This window comes from Coregonus lavaretus (genome assembly GCF_964263955.1).
Source record: "Coregonus lavaretus genome assembly, chromosome: 18".
NCBI classification, from domain to species: domain Eukaryota; kingdom Metazoa; phylum Chordata; class Actinopteri; order Salmoniformes; family Salmonidae; genus Coregonus; species Coregonus lavaretus.
In genome coordinates this window covers 20,561,443-20,584,274 of record NC_140005.1, presented here as the reverse complement: position 1 = coordinate 20,584,274, position 22,832 = coordinate 20,561,443, and the positions used below count along the sequence as shown (strand labels likewise).

Below are 22,832 nucleotides of genomic sequence, written 5' to 3'. Positions count from 1 at the left end.
AGGAACTTCAGTTAACAGGCTTTTTTACACAATCTTCATTTTAGTGACCTGGATTTTATTTCAGCTATCCCTGAACCGGATTTAGCTTTGCGCCTCTTTGTAGATGTCTTCAATACTATTATGGATAATCATGCTCCCTTCAAAAAATTAAGGGTTAAAGGTAGATCGAATGCCTGGTACACTCCGGAATTATCAGAAGTCATTCATAAAAGAGATGATGCTTGGGTCAAGGCAAGGAACACAGGCTTAGGCCCAGATTGGTAAGCTTTTAAGCAACTGAGGAATCATTGTGTAAAATATAATCTAAAAAGCTAAATCTGATTTTTACGTAACTGCTCTTTCAGATTGTAACCCGTCTAAATTCTGGAAAACTGTCAAATCCCTGAAGGGTTCTACTTCCTCCTCTCTGCCACAACAAATTCAGACACTTGCCTCATTACAAAAAGAAAATAACCATAATTGATGCATTTAAATCAGCGGGCTCTCTTTGAAAGAACTTCTAAGCCTATTCACAATGATATTGGGCTGGATGCTGATAGGGGAAATTTGCTGATTGATCAGAGAAGTGATAGTCGAAGCTTTTCTTTTAGGCCATTTACTGAAAAAGAAGTCCTGGATGCTTTGCTAGCAATAGACAAGAAATCCACAGGAGCCGACCAATTGTAACCTGGTCTGCTTAAGTGTGCGTCGCCCATCATTGTTGGCAAAATATTTTTTGTTGTTATTTAACATTGTTTTCAGGAAATATTTAAAAAGTATGGAAATCACCTCGTACTGCCATGCCATAAGGGTGGGGATCGTAGTGATCTTAATTAATTATTGCCTTATTACAAGGCTTCCTTGTCTAGCGAACATTCTTAAATCCTTGGTAAATGTACAACTTTGCTCTTTTTTTATCTGAGAAATGTATTTTGAATGTAAACCAAATCAGGGTTTAGGCCTGGGCATAGTACTATTACAGCAACAACTTTAGTTGTTAATGATCTTGTCAATGCTTTAGACACTAAAATGAAATGTGCTGCTTTGTTTGTGGACCTGTCAAAAGCTTTTGATACTGTTGATCATGCTATTTTATTGAATAAGTTGTCCTCGATAGACCTGAGCTCTGACGCCTATTTAAGATTTCATGATTAGCTTAGTGACAGAACTCAGGCCATCGAGATTGATGGGGTTAAGTCTGAATTTCTTGAAGCGTACCACAGGGGTCAATTTTGGGACCTGTTCTCGTCAGTATTTATTTAAGCAATTGGTCAATTTGTTAAATTTTTTTAACTTAATCTATATGCGGAGGATAATATTATGCATGTTATTGCCCAGACTGTTGATCTGGCTGTGTCAAAACGAGTCAGATTTTATAGCTATACAGGAATCATTTGCTGATTTAAAACTTGTGCTTAATATGGACAAAACGAAATTCATGTTTTTAAACTCTCATAAGAACGTTGCAGATGAATTACATGTTCACTCAGATGGTTCTCCAATCGAACGTGATCCCGCATATAAATACTTAGGCATTTGGATTGATGTGGATTTGACATTTTAAAAAACATAGGTGAGCTGATTAAGAAGCTTAGATTTAAAGTTTGCTTTTTCTACAGAAACAGATTGTGTGTTTCTCTAAGCAGTAGGAAGCAGATTATTCAGTCAACCTTTATCCTTTCTTGATTATGGTGATATTACTTATCAAAGTGCAGCTGCTACTACTCTTAAACCTTTGGATGCCATCCACAGTGCCCTTCATTTTGTTACAGGCGACAGTTTTGATACTCATCACTGTATCTTGTATCAAAAGGTTGGCTGGACTTTGCTAAAGACCCGTCAATCTCTACATTAGTCATTTTTGTTTACAAGGCCCTACTTCATAAACTTCCATCTTATTTAATTTTGCTGTTGAAGTATAGACACCTGCCTAACCCCTTCACGGGATTGGTTAACTCAAGGTTTCTAGGGTCTCCACAGAGCTAGGTAAATCTGCTTTTAGTTTTAATGCACCGTATTGCTGGAACAAAATTCAATAAAATAAATTTATCTTGATGTTCTGGTGCCGTTCGGGCAATTTAAAGTATTAATTGGGAACTTATTTGAGGAGGAATGTAACTGTTTTTCTGGTTGATTTGTGATGTTTTTTTGTGCTTACTATGACTATTTTAAAATAAAATGTGTATTTTTATATTGTATTATACAGGGCACATTTGGAAAAGAGACCTAGGTCTCAATAGGTCTTCCCTGTCAAAATAAAGGTTAAATAAATAGAAAATAAATTAAAAGTATAAGCGATATAGAAGCTTGAATAGGTGGCAGGGAACCATTTGCTAAGGAATCACTAACCACCTACAAAAAAGGGAGCAAGTTTATCAGATAATGTTTTGTAAATTTCTGGGGTAGCCGTCCGGTCCCGGAGCTTTGCTACTCTGCATTGACCAAAACAATTCTAGTTATTCTTGCAATTGGAGGGGTGTATCTAAATGTTTTGCATCAGATGAGCTGATTGTAGGGGCATTTAAGTTTGCCAAGAAGGAGTCCATTTAGAGGCAGTCAGTTGGGGATTTAGATGTGTAAAGAGATTAATAGAATACCAAAGGTTTTGTTGATATTGGAATGGGTCGACAACAAAGTACCATGGGCATCTTTTATATGTGGAATCAAACGAGAAGCTACATTGCGTTCTATCTGATGGGCTAATTGTCGACTGGCTTTGTCACCATACTCATAGAAAGAAAGTTTAGACTGTAACAGCTTTTCAGCTTTGGATGTAGCCAATAGATCAAATTATGCGTGAAGATCTAGTCGCTTTTTGTATAGCTGAGGATCTGTGTTCATAGCATATTGGTGATCTAGGTCCAAAATATGTGGTCATATATGTGGTGATCTCCATTAGAGATCTTTGTGCTTTATTAAGAGTGGCAGAATATTAAATAATTTGGCCTCTGAGAAAAGAGTAAGAAACAGAGTCTGGCTTGTTTGTTTCAAGAAATGAGTAAATAGATGTTGAAATTAAGGTACAGAACGTTTCATCAGAAAGTAGGGAGTCTCGAAGTGGTCGATCCTTTTGACATAGTGAAAAGTTTATATCCAAAAGTAGAGGTGCATGGTCCGAAATGACAATAGCTACAGTGGGGAAAAAAATTATTTAGTCAGCCACCAATTGTGCAAGTTCTCCCACTTAAAAAGATGAGAGAGGCCTGTAATTTTCATCATAGGTACACGTCAACTATGACAGACAAAATGAGAAAAAGAAATCCAGAAAATCACATTGTAGGTTTTTTATGAATTTATTTGCAAATTATGGTGGAAAATAAGTATTTGGTCAATAACAAAAGTTTCTCAATACTTTGTTATATACCCTTTGTTGGCAATGACACAGGTCAAACGTTTTCTGTAAGTCTTCACAAGGTTTTCACACACTGTTGCTGGTATTTTGGCCCATTCCTCCATGCAGATCTCCTCTAGAGCAGTGATGTTTTGGGGCTGTCGCTGGGCAACACGGACTTTCAACTCCTTCCAAAGATTTTCTATGGGGTTGAGATCTGGAGACTGGCTAGGCCACTCCAGGACCTTGAAATGCTTCTTATGAAGCCACTCCTTCGTTGCCCGGGCAGTGTGTTTGGGATCATTGTCATGCTGAAAGACCCAGCCACGTTTCATCTTCAATGCCTTTGCTGATGGAAGGAGGTTTTCACTCAAAATCTCACGATACATGGCCCCATTCATTCTTTCCTTTACACGGATCAGTCGTCCTGGTCCCTTTGCAGAAAAACAGCCCCAAAGCATGATGTTTCCACCCCCATGCTTCACAGTAGGTATGGTGTTCTTTGGATGCAACTCAGCATTCTTTGTCCTCCAAACACGACGAGTTGAGTTTTTACCAAAAAGTTATATTTTGGTTTCATCTGACCATATGACATTCTCCCAATCCTCTTCTGGATCATCCAAATGCACTCTAGCAAACTTCAGACGGGCCTGGACATGTACTGGCTTAAGCAGGGGGACACGTCTGGCACTGCAGGATTTGAGTCCCTGGCGGCGTAGTGTGTTACTGATGGTAGGCTTTGTTACTTTGGTCCCAGCTCTCTGCAGGTCATTCACTAGGTCCCCCCGTGTGGTTCTGCGATTTTTGCTCACCGTTCTTGTGATCATTTTGACCCCACGGGGTGAGATCTTGCGTGGAGCCCCAGATGAGGGAGATTATCAGTGGTCTTTTATGTCTTCCATTTCCTAATAATTGCTCCCACAGTTGATTTCTTCAAACCAAGCTGCTTACCTATTGCAGATTCAGTCTTCCCAGCCTGGTGCAGGTCTACAATTTTGTTTCTGGTGTCCTTTGACAGCTCTTTGGTCTTGGCCATAGTGGAGTTTGGAGTGTGACTGTTTGAGGTTGTGTACAGGTGTCTTTTATACTGATAACAAGTTCAAACAGGTGCCATTAATACAGGTAACGAGTGGAGGACAGAGGAGCCTCTTAAAGAAGAAGTTACAGGTCTGTGAGAGCCAGAAATCTTGCTTGTTTGTAGGTGACCAAATACTTATTTTTCACCATCATTTGCAAATAAATTCATTAAAAATCCTACAATGTGATTTTCTGGATTTTTTTTTCTCAGTTTGTCTGTCATAGTTGACGTGTACCTATGATGACAATTACAGGCATCTCTCATCTTTTTAAGTGGGAGAACTTGCACAATTGGTGGCTGACTAAATACTTTTTTCCCCCACTGTAAGTATTCGCATGAGTCAACTGCTGACATGAGTGTGCCATCAATGAAAAAGTAATTATACGGGAGAAGGTGTGGTGGACATGATAAAAAAAAAATATTAAACTCCTTGGCAAGAGGGTTTGTAATCTCCAGGGTTCGGTGCAACCATTCCGTTGCATAAATGGGGAGAAAGCTTTTGACATCATTGACTGTGATGGGTTCTAGGATGTGAGCGATCTAATGTTGTATCTATGACTGCTAATATCTCTTCCGAAGATCAAATAGTGAGTGTCCAAGTGGATAAGAGATTGTTAGCGAAGATTACATCGTCCCAGTTGGGAGCGTAAACATTCAGCAACACCACAGGTGTTTCACAAAGTGTACCGGTTACATTAACGCATCTTCCTTTTGAATCTGCTACGACGTCTGACGGAACGAAGTGTATCTTCTTATAATAATAATAATATAATAATATGCCATTTAGCAGACGCTTTTATCCAAAGCGACTTACAGTCATGCGTGCATACATTTTTACGTATGGGTGGTCCCGGGGATTGAACCCACTACCTTGGCGTTACAAGCGCCGTGCTCTACCAGCTGAGCTACAGAGGGGCTGCCATTCTTATGAATAAGAATGGCAGCCCCTCTGGCCCTAGTGTTGAAATTTGAAGGAGAAAAAAAACTGACCCACCCATGTGCTACGGAGTCTAACCTGGTCTGTAATTCGCAGGTGGGTCTCTTGCAAAAAAGCTATATCTGTCGGTTGATGTTTAAGATGGGAGAATACTTTGGATCTCTTGATTCGTCCGTTTAGCCCTTTGACGTTCCACGAGGTAAGCCTCACTGAGGCACCACCTTTTGTGTTGGTAGAGTGATTAGTCATTAATTAATGACAGTTAATTTGAATTATCAGATGCCTCCATCAGTTGTGATGTTATATTTCACAGAAAATAACTAGGCCAAACCTCAAAAGGATGTCTAAAGAACAAGAATTCCTTTTGTCTGAAGAGAAAATCAGAACGTGACATCGGCCTTGGCTTAGCGTTCGTGCCCGGTCTAAAACTGGTAGTGAGGGGAAACTTCTTGCCCCAGGTCCTCTGTGAAAAATTCAGACATTAGATCCTTCTGAATTTTCTTCAATATTTGTGATTCATATATTTGAATGGCGTGAAAAATTCTAGACTGTCTATGGTTTCGGTGAGGGGCTAGTTTTTATTCTCCAGCGATGTGCACCTTTCTTCCAGGGCAACAATTCTGTCACTGTAGCCCGACAGATTTTGTTCAACATCCATTATCTGTTGGACATGGTTTTGCAACGGTATCGAGAGTAGCTGATATTGGGGCCATAACAGCGTCTATTGTCCCTTTGAGTTCTGAGACAATCATGATGCAACGTTTGTCCAAGTCGGTAGGTAGGCCTGGTGCGGAGTTGTCATTCGGATTTCTCTTGCCTTTGGGACGCAGTTTGTGAGTAAGAAGTTACATTAGAAAAAAGTAAATTATACTTAAAGTGAAGGAGAAAATGTATTTTTGAACTTTTGTTGAATGGTACGGGTGCCACCCTCACACACAACCTTCATTTACATGTTCACCCACAAGCCAGAGTAATTTATTTGAGTGGGGGATGAGAGTGGGAGGGTGTAAGACTGTGGGCTACTTGACAGGAGCGGAGTTAAACCCCTGTTGCTAGGTTTACCTTCTGTGGGACGATGGTGTGGTGGTTCTCTAGAATCAGCCTCTTGATATGATGAGCCCAGAGGCGCTTCTCCTCTACAGTCTTGGCCTGAAACAGACACTTGGCAATTATACTGAGCTCATACAGAACTACTCTTATTACAAGAGAGGACAGGCTTATGATCCACACTCACCTGCACAGTGTGAGGCTGCTTGGGATGCTTGAAGTGAATCACACTGAAGTGCAGGGGGTCCTTGGCGCTGTCAAGCAGCATCAGGGTTGAGCACTGAAACCACACGGAGCAACGTTACTCAAACGTTAAACCAACCTAACACAGCAAGCTCATGGCATTTGGGTTAAGTTCCTCTACTTTTTGTTCCGTACCGAGATGTGTGTCTTGTAGACGTAATGCTCTCCTCTCTTCTTGGTGAGGAGGAGCATCTTGTCAAAGAGGAACAGCGTCCTGGTATTCTTGGCACGTTGGACCTGGAAGGTTCCCTCCAGCACCAGCTCTCCATATGTAGTGAGGTCAGGACCCTTCCAGTTGATCAGGAGAGACTGGATTTCCTGCACACACGACACAAACACCCCTGATTGTATCTAGGTCTCCTAAACATAGTCTGGGTACACTACACTGAAAAAACTGTACATGAAAGCATGCACAAGGGGTACAATGTCCGAAGAGAACAGTATTTTTTCATGTGACAACAGAAAACAGAGGCCAGGAACCCATGGGCAGTGAACTCACCATCCAATCAAAGGCATAAATTGAAACAAATAGAAAACCCAGCAGACATGGTGGCCCTGTGGTAGATTTATTGAGTCCCTACAAGGCCCCAAATCCCTGACCAGACTCTAAATAGCATTTAAACAGAGTTTGGGGAGACATGGAGCTTTGAGCCACCTCGGAGGTTTACTGATCAATACCACACTGAGCAGGTTTGTCCAATTTCTTTCTAAAGATTTAGGCTTCAGCTAATGTCTTAAGGTTGATTATGGAAGTTAACGTGCTGCTTTATTGGAACAACAAAGACTGTGCAACTAAATGGAATGGCCTCTCTCCACACAGTACAGTAAACTCAGTCAGTCAGGGAGTTACTGTGGGAGCAGCAGGAGAGCAACCTGGAACAGTTCAGAGGCTGGGTGACTAACAGGATATCCCCGTCAACACAACCTCCAGCAACACAGTGTAACACCATAATAAAGCTATGGCCATGATTGAGCTATGAGCAGACCAAGAGTATCTACACTTCATTAACTTATAGAGAAACAATCACCTACAAAATTACCTCAATTAGATATCATCATTGCTACACTATAGAATTATGCAGGTGTAACACAATAGTGGTAGGTGGAAAGGAGTGGGTCAAATTCCATTCACCTCTCCCTGAGAGTAGCCATACTGACCTGCAGCCTGACAGCGTGCTCGTGTTTCCTCTTCATGTCATTGATGTACCAGGCCACCCCGGTCATGGTATCGATGGCCTCCTGCACCACCTCATAGCCCTCCTCCTCAGGGTCAAAGTGTTTGGCGATCTCCTGTCAGAGAGAGGGGGGGGGGGCAAACAGCCAGAGCATGAGTCAAGACCTCTGGAATGAGGTTGAATGTGTTGTTATATGCTATACAATGCTCTACCATTGCCATTGTCTTGCCAGGTTAAAAAAATGAACTGGCCTCCTGTCAAGGGACCCCACAATCAACCTGCAATTGCAGTAGGACAATTCTATACAGTTTACTTAGACCATCTCTACATTTTACATTTTAGTAATTTAGCAGACGCTCTTTTCCAGAGCGACTTACAGTTAGTGAGTGCATACATTTTTCATACTGCCCCCCCCGTGGGAATCGAACCCACAACCTTGGCGTTGCAAGCGCCATGCTCTACCAACTGAGCTACAGGAGGCCCACCCATAGTAAAGGTAGTATGTAGTGAGAACCAGTGCACCTGCAGCAGCAAGTGGTATTTGAGGATCCTCTGGACGGGTTTGAGAAGGTAGGACCCCAGGGGGAGAGAACGCTTGAGGGAGGCCTGGCGATCCCTGAAGAACTTGGCCAGAGTCTTACTCCTCATGCAGTCGGTCAGTGCACCCACAGAGCTAGAGAATACAAGCCAATGGATCGTATCATATGACTTTCATTGTTATTTAAGGTTACAGATTCTAAACATGTCCATATTATCACCCAAAGGTTCCAGAAAACCTTTACATTCTTCAACTTACTTGGGGTAGTTTGTGCAGTACTGTGTGTAGATTTCAAAATCATCACTCTATAAAATAGCAAAGGGAGGGAAAAACACAAAACCAGATCAATAACACTCTAGCCTGTCCAGCTTCCTGATGATAGGTATCAATTCAGTCTGTGTGAGTGGCCTCCTCTCACCTTGTCTACGAAGCATCTGGCCACAGCAACCGGGTCATTCTCACACATGTCCAGAGAGTGCAGCAGCTCACTGTGGAGCAAGACAGAAAATCAACTATACAGACACCTGCAAAACTGGAATAAGGTCTAGGTCAGAGACAGCAAGAAGATACATTCAGTGTAAACTACATTCAGGTACTATGTCAGGTATGAAAACAACATGTTTATGTTTTGCCTGTGGTGACACCCAACTCAATAGAATATGCATGGCTGAATGCGTTTGTTCTGGTTAACCTCATTCTGTCCAGACTCCACAGGGTCAGGTTTCCCACAGCAGAGTGGACACAAGGAGAGAGGGGTCACCACGCCAAAACATAATGAGTATAAAACACACACACAAGCCCAATCAAAGAAAATCAAACACTTTCCATAACTTACAACAAACACCCTTCAGCTACATGGGCTGACGAAATAAAGGAACAACATAGCAATATGCTCAGTGTACAATGGTATGTCTTTATACTTTTTTGTTTGAGGTTTATTTTTGCCTGAAGACAAACATTTGCTTGACAAATCATGAACATGTTCCAAGACATTCTTTCATCAAGCCAATATGTGGCCTATAGTGGCAGGGAAACATGGTGTCTGTTTCAGGGGTACAAGCAGAGTTCAGTGTGATGACCTTTACAGTGAACCTGACCCTGAAACGGGAGCAGTACTGTAGCTTTAATAACAACATGACTCAGAGGCAGTCACTAGTCAGTCACACACATCTCTAAAAAGAATGACAAGTCTAGGACTGTCTGAAAACCCTGTGTATGACAATGAACTGTATAACTGTCTGCTGCATGAGACCTTCAGTCTACAATACAATGACAACAGAGAATACCATTTCATGTCTCCTCAGAGGTTCATACAGTTTCTGCTTGAATGAATATGTCCTCCATCACCTGGGAAGAGTGCATCAGTGTTGCACATGTTTCAACCCAGTGCTTTAAACGTATGCTTGCCTCTTGCGCATCAGCTCCCCCTGGGCACTTCCTGCTAATTGGCACGACTCCGTTGCAGCGTTTAGCCGAGATGATGGGAAGTGTAACGCTGGCAATGGCATGCATCCCCAGGATGCAGCAGCCATGTCTGGTTCAGAAAATAAATCTTAATAATCCAGTCTAACAGACGCACTTGATTTACTTTCTAAAACAAAAGCAAACTCCCCACTTCAGTGTAACATTGACACTGTAGGAGAGCCAGAGGGATGTACATGAAAACTCCCCCTGCTTTAGATGTAACAATCACTAATCAAAACCTCTATTTTAGTAGTCTATACTGATATAAATCTCATTATAAATGCACCAGAACCATTATTTTCAACCATTTGGTTTCTATGGCATTACGCCCTCATTGGGAATCCTGTGGGAGGAGCCTTACTGTGAAAGGATAAGGATGTTTATTTCTTCTCTTTTGGCATGAGGCTTGGTGAGCATATGCTGCACAACCCCTTCATATATTGTCCATCTAAACATCCAAATGGGCGCACAGAGCAGGTGATGGTCCTGATAACAGCAGAGTTGACACTTACAGCCATATTGTAATTTGTCTAATTCTTTACTGATCCCAATCTGCTGTGTTGTTTGTTCTAGGCCAATCTGCGTTTGGTGTTGGTAAGTCATTTTTTCTTTATCCGTCTAAATCTGTTTTGAGGACAAACTCTCCAACACAGCCATAAAACATATGTCCTGCCAGGAAGCCTTTGAATCTTTGTCAAAACAGCATTCCACTAAAAGGTCAATATGTCTTCCCAATGTCTGCTCAAATGTTTGTGTTAGGTTGAGTTGTTTTTGTGAAGACTGTATGTAAAAAGAAAACACGTAATTACATTTGCAGCTTACCTGTTGAACTCATATATGTCCTCTATATTTCCAAACAGGGAAGAAACCTGGTCTGGTCGAATGGGAAGGTTGTCCAGGTCTATGATGTGAGCCAGGTAATCCTAGAGAAACAATAACACTGAAGAACCAAACATCCTGGAGTGTGTGTGTGTTTTCCGTCTAAACTGCAATTTCAGATTCTTTGCAGTAGAGGGAGCTTATGTATAGAGAAAGTTGAACATGCTCAAACTGTTGGCTCCTTGGTGGATTCCGCTTCAATGTTGTTTCAATTTATTGCAAATCCTGTTCGCAGGCTAAAAAAGACCACATAGGAGGAGGTCTTTATCTGCTGTCCATTACAACAAAACGGTATGACTCAGGATCAGTGTGTTCAAACCTAAGTGGTTCAATTGTCATTTTAAGGATGTATTCCTTGTTACTGGGAGGGCTGTAGCTCTGTAAAAACCAGTCTCTCAGACCAGCACACAGTGTTCTCCTCCCATGACCCCTCTCCCATCAGGCTGCAGGACTACTCTGAAGTAGACAATATCAACTAAAAACAGAGGCACAGTAGCCATATATTCCAGGAATGTCTGATGTTGCTCCTCTCACCTAATTACACACGTTTGTACATACAAACACGTGTGCACACACCCCATCAGTGCAGAGTAAAGTAGAGTCTTCACACACAAGAATGTTTCGCATTCCTCTATAGAGTTCCAGACATTTGTAGAATCTATGCCAAGGTGCATTGAGGCTGTTCTGGGGCCCCAACGCCCTTTTAAGACACTATGTTGGCGTTTCCTTTATTTTGGCAGTTAGCTGTATGTACAGCCTCCTATTAGACCTTCAGCACAAGGTTAGGTCTAGGCTTGTGGTTATGGGTGGGTAACCCATAAAGGGTAATGCCCTCTAGGGGATGGGAGGGGAAGAGGCATTTAAAAGGGTTGCAAGACTTCTGGGCAGTCAAGTGACAAAGATGGCCTTGTGAGAAATGTATGGGAAGAAGGCTATGGAACCTAGCAGTAGTCCAAACAGAGATATTGACCCTCAGCATTTCAGGACATCTGTTGAGGCGGAAGTGGAGGTGTGAGTCCACCTGTGTCACACAACTGTTCTTAGAGCTGAGATTAAGAGGTTCCGGCTTTCATTATGTTGTGTGGAGAGGCATGTTCCTGGATAGTTTATGGTGTAGTCCTCTGTAGCTCAGCTGGTAGAGCACGGCGCTTGTAACGCCAAGGTAGTGGGTTCGATCCCCGGGACCACCCATACACAAAAATGTATGCACGCATGACTGTAAGTCGCTTTGGATAAAAGCGTCTGCTAAATGGCATATTATTATTATTATTATTATTATTATTAGTGTAGAGCAGACACTAACAGCTGTCAACATCATAAGTGACAGTAGCAGGACAAAACCAAAACAGATGCATCAAATACATCACTGAAGTGCCAAGTTCAACATCCCTGGTACTGTAACTTCGCACAAGATGCTACTGCAGAGCAAGTAATTGAAATGCTGCATTTAGATTGGAGAGGTTGAGAGAATTGTAGATTTTGTTCAAATCGTTTTTGAAAAATGGGCCAGCTTTTCCCCACCGCAACAGAATGTGGAAAAAACTGTTGCTACTCTGCTATGTTTCTTCAGTTGGCATTGTGATGGCTGTGTTTTTGTTGGCCGTTGCCTGCTAGGGGCCAGAGGGCTCCATATCCTAGTTTGGGTCACAGTGCAGCAGGCAGCTAGGCAGGACTCACGGAAAAGATGGAAGTCCAGTGGAAGTGTGGGAGTGTCTGGGGAGCAGGACTGTGTCATTACTCTGGCGGATGCTGTAGCGAGGGCTCGGTCAGGGCAGATCTCCCTTCAACACATAGGGAAGGCGCCAGCAGCACAGTCAGACATAGAGACAAGGTGAGGAGTGCCAGTAACACACTACCTCTGACCTGTCTGCTTCATGTGTTAAAGACATTATAACATGTACTCAACAGGACTTACGCTCCTGTCAGTACTCATCCAAAGAGGATCATTATTCCCCAACCTGAAGGGTGCAATAGGTGAGGCTGATCAATCTGCACAGTTGGTAGTGGTTTTCAGACTACAAAGGCAACAGCCATGATAAGAGACCAGTTGACTTGATTGCAGAGTGGAAGAATCAGCTCTGTCCCATTTCCCACAACCAGAAGATGAAATCAGGAGCAGCCGTTCACATCTCTGACCAAGATCATCAGGGGAGAGGTTTCTGCGTTGAAAGAGTGTGTCCTGGCCCTGATTTTGCTTTAGAACTAAATATGTGAGAAGAGCGTGAGATCCCAGTCTCAGCTCTGTATGCTTTCACAGTAAACATATATAAAGCATTAGCCTGCATACATACAGTATGGAGTGTCTGCTAAATGACTAAAACGTAAATGTAACCACATATCAGCTACTCTACAATTTTAATCCGCTCGTCTTACACGCTATAAATACTATGGTATTTTCTATCTGATTATGAAAATGTCCTTTGGAAAATAAATGCAAGAGTAACTGCTATTGTGAGTTACAAAATACAGGGAACATTTGTCTCACCACATCTTACAAATAACAGGAAATCAAAGTAGATCCTGGTAAAACAATCAACCCTAGAATATGTTATAGGTACCAGACACATTTGTGCCTACAAGGCAAGCAGTCACTTGGAAAATGGAGAACCTTATTTGCTCTCTAAACCTGTGAAGCACATTCCTTTCTGTCTCATTACTGGCCAACTCCAGTAAATCACCTCCATATAAGGAGGTACAGACATTAAGTCATAACTACATACCATTCTAAGAGAAACACTGAAAATATCTATTAAATGACACTATCATATGGCCTATAGTGAAAAGATTGCATTGCATAGATTAAGATCAAGTCCTAATAACCAGAACTGAATGGCGACTCACCTCCACGATGCTGCGAAGGTCCCTGACATACATGCGCTCCGTCTCAATGATCTCCATGACCACACGGTCCACGTAGCTGAGCTTAGGGTTGGGCGCCATAACTTCAGTGGCGAAGGGTGAGGTTGGGGTCTGAGGTGCACTAGTCCTCCTGTTGGTGGTGGCGTTGTTGTTGCGCTGGGACCTGGTCTGACTGTGGTCCAGCCACTGGTCTCTGGTCCCCCCCTGGCTGAGGCCCTGCGTCTTGGTCTGTGGCTGCACCCTGGCTCCCTCTGTAGGGCTGAGCTCCAGGTCAATGTCCTCTCCACTGGGGGGAGGTAGTGTGGAGGGGAGGGCTGTGGTACTGCCGTAGAGGCTGTGGCTGTCCCGGGAGGAGACTGAGGACAGAGTGGACACTAGGCTCACTGGACGCTCAGCCTCTCCCGCTGAGGGGTCAGCACAGAGCCGGCTGTAGCCGTCTTGTCGCTCATGGCCACTACTGATGGAGAGGGCAGAGTACAACCGAGGAGATTCTGATAGAGAGGAGAGTGAGAGAGAATTGAGTCTCAGGGCACATGGGCAGAAACATAGATTGTTAAATTGGGACATTCCACTACATTTGAGATCCATTGAATCAAAAACTGTACTCCGATGATCTATGTATGACAGTATGAACCCAGTGTTCAGCGTCCCAGCCTGAGGAAGAGTGCTCTACTGAAAATGGGCTCTCAAATCATACGGACATGCCCCAATTACAGCGCTCCACATTCTCTGGAAAACCCTGCCATTTCCTCCAAAATCCCTTACTGGTACTGGCGAAGTCTTGGAAAAACAGAAGGAAAACTGAGGGAGAAACAGGTTGGGAGAAAAGAGGGGAGTGGAAACCAGAGTCCTATATATACACATCTCATTTATTGAGCTACTTTTCAAATCAAGAGAAATTGAATCCATATTCAGTTTCACATCCTTCCTGCCCAGACGGGGAATGTTCCCCAAATATATGAAGTTACTGGTTTATTTCAGAAAGTATTCTGAAGGTCAAAGGTCAAACCCATTTTGCATCATTTAAAAATACATATATTCTTGCCAATAAACTGCACCTTCTGGAGAACAAATCCCTTAATTGGCCACAGCAGTGACTCAGCCAGATCAGGGATATTGCCAAGTGAGGACAGAGATTTGGAGAGATGGCGGTGGTACAAACTTATTTCATGGAGTACTCTTTGAAATAGTTTCCAACTACAGCAGTGTTGACACATTCTTTAGGAAATCAATAAGGCAGTCATAAAATATGCGTCGTCAGCAGACATCCCACAACTAATAACTTGGCCCTGTCACTAGGCAGCGCGGCCAGTTGGCCATTTGACTGGACTTGGAAAGCGGGACAGAAATTTGAGCTGTCAGCAATGACTTCAGAAGGCCCTTTCTATATAGTAAGGATAGTATCACAAAGGTGATTAGGTATAATGAATGTAGAACACAATTATTAGAAATTGCAGAAGAAAGATCTTTGAGGTCACTGGTCAGTAATTTGTGGAATCAACAGATACAGGAAACAAAACAAGTATCTCTCCCTCTACAGAGGTATAGACAGTCATTGTCAGCTGGAGGATGTCAGTGAACTCTGGTGAGTCACTCTGTGTCACCGTGTATGACAAAGTGAGGAGCAAACACAAGTTTCTACATGAACAGTCTCCTCCTGGCATCCACCTCAGTTTCCATGAATCAGGGGTGAGCTCATCAGGCCTAGGATCCTGGTACAGTCAGTCTGGGCTACAATCCAGCCTCTACAATCCACTGTAGGGCTCGTCTGCAACAACACCAGACTCACGCATGCCAAGTCTCAGAGGAAGCAAAGGAAGAGCCTGCAAGCAGGGGTTGACCTTGACCACTCTTAAAAGCCGTTTAAAGTATTTCCAAAACCATGTAATAGTCCTACTTCCAGGGAGTAATAGTACAGTAGGCTATTGGACTCACCAGACCACTAGGAGTCTCTGCTGTAGTATCTGTTCAGACAGAAGCTCCTCCTTTCCCATTTACTTTGGGCTGTGAAAATTACTACCTCGCCTGCTCTGAGAGCCAGCCGCCAAGGCCTACCCCTCCCTTCCTAGAACCACTGGGAGGTGGTACTGGGGAGTAAGGGCAGTCCAAACTTACACCCTGATCTCCCGGTCTCCTAACAAACCCTAATGAAGTCTCAAAAGGCGCTCAGTTCTACAAGTGGAGTGCAAATTATATTACCTGTCCTAGGCTAATAAAATCTTGATATTTTTTTAAACAGAATTCTGAAATAATGTTGTGACTCACTCAACGTTAGGATGATCACCATCAGGACAAGTCATGGCAGTGAGATTGGTCATAATCCAAATACTGTAAGGGATGGGTAAGGCAGGAAACGTAACTCATGAAGGCCTAAGGCACTAGCACCCAGATCAGACATGATATGGGACAAAAACAGCAATCGTAAACCTACTGTACTGCGACTTCCCCTCCCCCCTTTCCTTACTCCGATTACCCACTGAAGAGCATGTACTCTTTGCCTGATACCACACTCCATTGGTTTGAGATCCTCCGTACGATTTCATCAACCACACACGGAGTGGCTTTGTTGTAGCAGGCAATGCTAAGGAATGCAAATGAAATGCCCTGGGCCAGGTTTCCAGAAAGCTTCTTAAGGCAAAGTTAATTGTTAGAACCTTTGTGGGAGCAATTTTTTGGGAAAAACCATCATTAACGTTGCACTTCAAAACGCTCATAATCTAACGCCTGCCTCAGACCAAGTGCGTCGTTAGATGCTTTTTTGCCCTCCCGCGTCACTTTATACACAGAGGCTCTCCGCTAAACATTGATAAACCATGTGATTGTCTCTGCGACCGCCGATAACTTCAGAACAAAGTTGACTACAAATACAAAGTTGTCAATGTCTTTGCAATTGATACAAAACAAGCAACGTAGAACAATATGCTTCAAATGAAAACCGAGATGACTGCATTAAAATAAACAGTACGCTATAAGCCTATTTCAATCATTGAAATACATTTCATATTCAATCAATTGAGTTCTATTTGGCTATTTATAGGCTACTGTCTAATTTGTCTCAATATATGAATGTGTAGCCTAACGTACCAAATCGGTGATTTAGTGCATTTTTATTGGTTAAGCATTGGGTAAGCAGCCGTAGGTAGTAATATCTCTATAGGAGCTGATCGATCGTCAGTATTGTGAAATAATTATAAATGTTAAGGAAATATTTGAATGGAGAAAGCTGATTCGAGAGCAGCGCTCCCATTTTCGATCATTTAAGTATCAACATGTTCCAACAACGCACTTAGCGACCGTTTTCATTGCGTGGTGTTTTGGGAAACGCAGAGAAAACGGTCGCTAAGTGCATTGTTGGAACATGTTGTAGGAAAGATGCATTGTTAAAACACTGGTAAGCCTACATTCCATCACTATTGGGAAACTAGGCCCAGGTAAACATGTGGGGCTGGCGATATGGTTAGCACTAGGTTAGCTAGCCAACTGTGATGCAGGGCAGAGTTTTCTTTGGGCCTCTGTGGACAAGGAAGTCAGACGCAGGATTAGCAGAGAGGAAAGTACACAGAATTATACAGTGAGGGAAAAAAGTATTTGATCCCCTGCTGATTTTGTACGTTTGCCCACTGACAAATAAATGATCAGTCTATAATTTTAATGGTAGGTGAGAGACAGAATAACAACAACAAAATCCAGAAAAACGCATGTCAAAACTGTTATAAATTGATTTGCATTTTAATGAGGGAAATAAATATTTGACCCCTCTGCAAAACATGACTTAGTACTTGGTGGCAAAACCCTTGTTGGCAATCACAGAGGTCAGACGTTTCTTGTAGTTGGCCACCAGGTTTGCACACATCTCAGGAGGGATTTTGTCCCACTCCTCTTGGCAGATCTTCTCCAAGTCATTAAGGTTTCGAGGCTGACGTTTGGCAAGTCAAACCTTCAGCTCCCTCCACAGATTTTCTATGGGATTAAGGTCTGGAGACTGGCTAGGCCACTCCAGGACCTTAATGTACTTCTTCTTGAGCCACTCCTTTGTTGCCTTGGCCGTGTGTTTTGGGTCATTGTCATGCTGGAATACCCATCCACGACCCATTTTCAATGCCCTGGCTGAGGGAAGGAGGTTCTCACCCAAGATTTGACGGTACATGGCCCCGTCCATCGTCCCTTTGATGCAGTGAAGTTGTCCTGTCCCCTTAGCAGAAAAACACCCCCAAAGCATAATGTTTCCACCTCCATGTTTGACGGTGGGGGATGGTGTTCTTGGGGTCATAGGCAGCATTCCTCCTCCTCCAAACACGGCGAGTTGAGATGATGCCAAAGAGCTCAATTTTGGTCTCATCTGACCACAACACTTTCACCCAGTTCTCCTCTGAATCATTCAGATGTTCATTGGCAAACTTCAGACGGGCATGTACAGTGGGGGAAAAAAGTATTTAGTCAGCCACCAATTGTGCAAGTTCTCCCACTTAAAATGATGAGAGAGGCCTGTAATTTTCATCATAGGTACACGTCAACTATGACAGACAAATTGAGCCAAAAAGATCCAGAAAATCACATTGTAGGATTTTTAATGAATTTATTTGCAAATTATGGTGGAAAATAAGTATTTGGTCACCTACAAACAAGCAAGATTTCTGGCTCTCACAGACCTGTAACTTCTTCTTTAAGAGGCTCCTCTGTCCTCCACTCGTTACCTGTATTAATGGCACCTGTTTGAACTTGTTATCAGTATAAAAGACACCTGTCCACAACCTCAAACAGTCACACTCCAAACTCCACTATGGCCAAGACCAAAGAGCTGTCAAAGGACACCAGAAACAAAATTGTATTTCCTGCACCAGGCTGGGAAGACTGAATCTGCAATAGGTAAGCAGCTTGGTTTGAAGAAATCAACTGTGGGAGCAATTATTAGGAAATGGAAGACATACAAAACCACTGATAATCTCCCTCGATCTGGGGCTCCACGCAAGATCTCACCCCGTGGGGTCAAAATGATCACAAGAACGGTGAGCAAAAATCCCAGAACCACACGGGGGGACCTAGTGAATGACCTGCAGAGAGCTGGGACCAAAGTAACAAAGCCTACCATCAGTAACACACTACGCCGCCAGGGACTCAAATCCTGCAGTGCCAGACGTGTCCCCCTGCTTAAGCCAGTACATGTCCAGGCCCGTCTGAAGTTTGCTAGAGTGCATTTGGATGATCCAGAAGAGGATTGGGAGAATGTCATATGGTCAGATGAAACCAAAATAGAACTTTTTGGTAAAAACTCAACTCGTCATGTTTGGAGGACAAAGAATGCTGAGTTGCATCCAAAGAACACCATACCTACTGTGAAGCATGGGGGTGGAAACATCATGCTTTGGGGCTGTTTTTCTGCAAAGGGACCAGGACGACTGATCCGTGTAAAGGAAAGAATGAATGGGGCCATGTATCGTGAGATTTTGAGTGAAAACCTCCTTCCATCAGCAAGGGCATTGAAGATGAAACGTGGCTGGGTCTTTCAGCATGACAATGATCCCAAACACACCGCCCGGGCAACGAAGGAGTGGCTTCGTAAGAAGCATTTCAAGGTCCTGGAGTGGCCTAGCCAGTCTCCAGATCTCAACCCCATAGAAAATCTTTGGAGGGAGTTGAAAGTCTGTGTTGCCCAGCGACAGCCCCAAAACATCACTGCTCTAGAGGAGATCTGCATGGAGGAATGTGCCAAAATACCAGCAACAGTGTGTGAAAACCTTGTGAAGACTTACAGAAAACGTTTGACCTGTGTCATTGCCAACAAAGGGTATATAAAGTATTGAGAAACTTTTGTTATTGACCAAATACTTATTTTCCACCATAATTTGCAAATAAATTCATAAAAAATCCTACAATGTGATTTTCTGGATTTTTTCCCCTAATTTTGTCTGTCATAGTTGACGTGTACCTATGATGAAAATTACAGGCCTCTCTCATCTTTTTAAGTGGGAGAACTTGTACAATTGGTGGCTGACTAAATACTTTTTTCCCCCACTGTATATGTGCTTTCTTGAGCAGGGGGACCTTGCGGGCGCTGCAGGATTTCAGTCCTTCACGGCATAGTGTGTTACCAATTGTTTTTTTGGTGACTATGGTCCCAGCTGCCTTGAGATCATTGACAAGATCCTCCCGTGTAGTTCTGGGCTGATTCCTCACCGTTCTCATGATCATTGCAACTCCACGAGGTGAGATCTTGCATGGAGCCCCAGGCAGAGGGAGATTGACAGTTATTTTGTGTTTCTTCCATTTGCGAATAATCGCACCAACTGTTGTCACCTTCTCACCAAGCTGCTTGGCGATGGTCTTGTAGCCCATTCCAGCCTTGTGTAGGTCTACAATCTTGTCCCTGACATCCTTGGAGAGCTCTTTGGTCTTGGCCATGGTGGAGAGTTTGGAATCTGATTGATTGATTGCTTCTGTGGACAGGTGTCTTTTATACAGATAACAAGCTGAGATTAGGAGCACTCCCTTTAAGAGTGTGCTCCTAATCTCAGCTCGTTACCTGTATAAAAGACACCTGGGAGCCAGAAATCTTTCTGATTGAGAGGGGGTCAAATACTTATTTCCCTCATAAAAATGCAAATCAATTTATAACATTTTTGACATGCGTTTTTCTCGATTTTGTTGTTGTTATTCTGTCTCTCACTGTTCAAATAAACCTACCATTAAAATTAGACTGATCATTTCTTTGTCAGTGGGCAAACGTACAAAATCAGCAGGGGATCAAAAACTTTTTTCCCCTCACTGTAAGCTCCATCTCTGGTACATCAGTCATTAACCATGACAGACAAAACAGCAAAACAGAGAAACTCTAATGACTTTTCCATAGGCCTTCATCTCATGTACCTCAATTGAAATCCCCACATACAGAACTTAAAAGGCTGGTCTGGTCTGTCTTGTCTGGTCTGTCCTGGTGCCTGTTCTCCAGCATCTGCAAACATTTAGTACTGATCCCATAGGAGTCAAGTATCTTCCCTGGCACAGCCCTGTCAGCCATTAAAACTACACCCCCACACTGAGTGATACCACTGATTCCTCCCCTCCCCACCACCACTGGATGATACCACTGTGATTCCACCCCCACACTGGGTGATACCACTGATAATTCACCCCCCCCCACACACTGGGTGATAGCACTGATTTCCCCCCCCACACACACACACACACACACACACACACACACACACACACACACACACACACACACACACACACACACTGGGTGATACCAGTGATTCTCCCCCCCACACACTGGGTGATACCACTGTGATTCCACTCCCACACTGCTGGATGATACCACTTCATATCTCTCATTGCCACACTTCGAGAAACAAGCCAAAGATGTCAGTAAACATTTCCCTACAGATGTTGAAATTAGATACCACATACACTCCGATTTGAATTAATCTGAATACAGGTGGTGACCAGATCTCATTTCTCATAAAGTGTTTACAATGAGAAACCTAATTTAGGTCCAGTAATACTTGAGCATGTTATAGCAACAATTATCCTGAGATAAAGTCAGCTGGGAAATAATAATAATAATAATAATAATAATAATAATGCCATTTAGCAGAAGCTTTTATCCAAAACGACTTACAGTCATGTGTGCATACATTTTTACGTATGGGTGGTCCCGGGGATCGAACCCACTACCCTGGCGTTACAAGCGCCATGCTCTACCAATTGAGCTACAGAGGACCATTTACAGTGCCTGGCTGAGCCAATCGATGCAGGTAAATAACTGCTCTGGGACCTGTTATTACTCAGACACAGAAATGTGTGGGAAGATGCCAAGTCTAGTTTAAATTAGATACATCTGGTCTTGACAGAACAGACTGTACGTTACCACGCTGCTGAGGTCTTCAAAACATAACATCTTCAGACAGGTGGGTACATTCTTCTGACTGTCACAACCCACCACTAATTTCTTCACTTTTGAAGCAGGAGATATTTAGTAAAATGTACAGTATGCACATCCATCACAGGAAAACCAACAGGCTCTGACAACAAAAGGCAGCAGCTGATTTGTCATAGGGGGTTTCTCATCATCACCATCCAGACTTCATTTGTAGACGGGTATCAATGGGGGCCAAGAGACATGGAACACATTTACACAGAGTATTCAAAGCTTTCTGTAAACATTTGGAAGTAGATTTGCATGTTCTCTCCCTGCTGCCCCTCTGTTCTTTGTATGATGGATTGCACGTTACAGCTTTTAATAAAGACTTCTAAAATAGGTATAGCATACATAAACAATATTAATCAATCCGAGCATTACCAACGAAATCAAACTCACAAACCCTCCAGCTTTAGCTCAGTCACATTAAGGCTTGGTAAAGTTGTTTTAGTCCTATGTCAAGTTCTGTTCACGGCTGCCATTTCAATACAATCATTAATCCAGTCAAACAGAAGTATTAACCAAGTCAAGGTTACAAAGACTATAGTATTTGGAGTACATTTTAGCCTACACTGCAACTTGAATAACTTAGAGCTACAAAGTATGTTTTTTGTTTCAAAGAGTTACAGTATGACAATGGAATAGGTTAAAAATAAGTCACATTGTAAAGTAAGGTACATGCTCAAGGGGTTACATCAGATCAACCGCTAATGTCTGAACACAGTACTATGGGCTGTTTTATTAAATCACCTTGTTGTTTAGGTAGAATAGCTGGGATTCCTGCTGTAATCATTCTGAACCCCTAATTGTAATTCTTTGAATTCCTGGTTGCTGCTGCCTGTTAAACTTCACAGACTGAATGTAAATGCCACAAGCATGACTTCTTCTTCTGTTAGTTCACAGCCCTGCGGCCCCCTGGGAAGCTATAGTTCAACCTAGAAGAACATTGTATAATCTATGTGAATGAGGCCTGCATGTTTTGGACCACTTTGAACAGTGTCAAACATTTAAACAAATGACAACTCCAGGTCCATGGGTCTTCCATGGAGCCAAGCCAGGTCTAGTTGGAAGACCAGAACAGGTAATTGATGTAGAGTACAGCAGCCCCTGGCTTTGAGCACTAGTATAGTATTTCCACAGCCCGAGATGAAGGAGACATTCTAATAGGTCGATGAGTAATCAGACAGTCTAGAACAGAACAGATGTAATCTACATATGTTTCCATTTCAGCCATCATTTATCTAAGGTTGACACCATAAAACTCATATTACCCTATCTGCCTATGATGACATGATTGATGTGAACTACATACTGTACAGAACCAAATAAGGTACTGTTGAGATAAAAGATGTTCCACGATTAGCAAACACCTCATTTTCTCCAC

At 42.8% G+C, this 22,832-nt stretch overlaps 1 protein-coding gene across 1 annotated transcript in view; it reads right to left on the bottom strand.

Moving 5' to 3' along the window:
- LOC311145495 (pleckstrin homology domain-containing family G member 3-like) overlaps positions 1-22,832 on the bottom strand; it is an 88,117-nt gene that overhangs the window by 22,671 nt on the left and 42,614 nt on the right. Inside the window, exons 3-11 of the mRNA XM_084181748.1 lie at positions 13,513-14,021; positions 10,615-10,715; positions 8,747-8,816; positions 8,587-8,633; positions 8,313-8,463; positions 7,774-7,905; positions 6,751-6,933; positions 6,560-6,652; positions 6,388-6,474 (exon numbers count right to left, since the gene is read on the bottom strand). Coding sequence (XP_084037874.1) covers positions 6,388-6,474; positions 6,560-6,652; positions 6,751-6,933; positions 7,774-7,905; positions 8,313-8,463; positions 8,587-8,633; positions 8,747-8,816; positions 10,615-10,715; positions 13,513-14,021 — 1,373 coding nt within the window. The remainder of the gene's footprint in view (positions 1-6,387; positions 6,475-6,559; positions 6,653-6,750; positions 6,934-7,773; positions 7,906-8,312; positions 8,464-8,586; positions 8,634-8,746; positions 8,817-10,614; positions 10,716-13,512; positions 14,022-22,832) is intronic.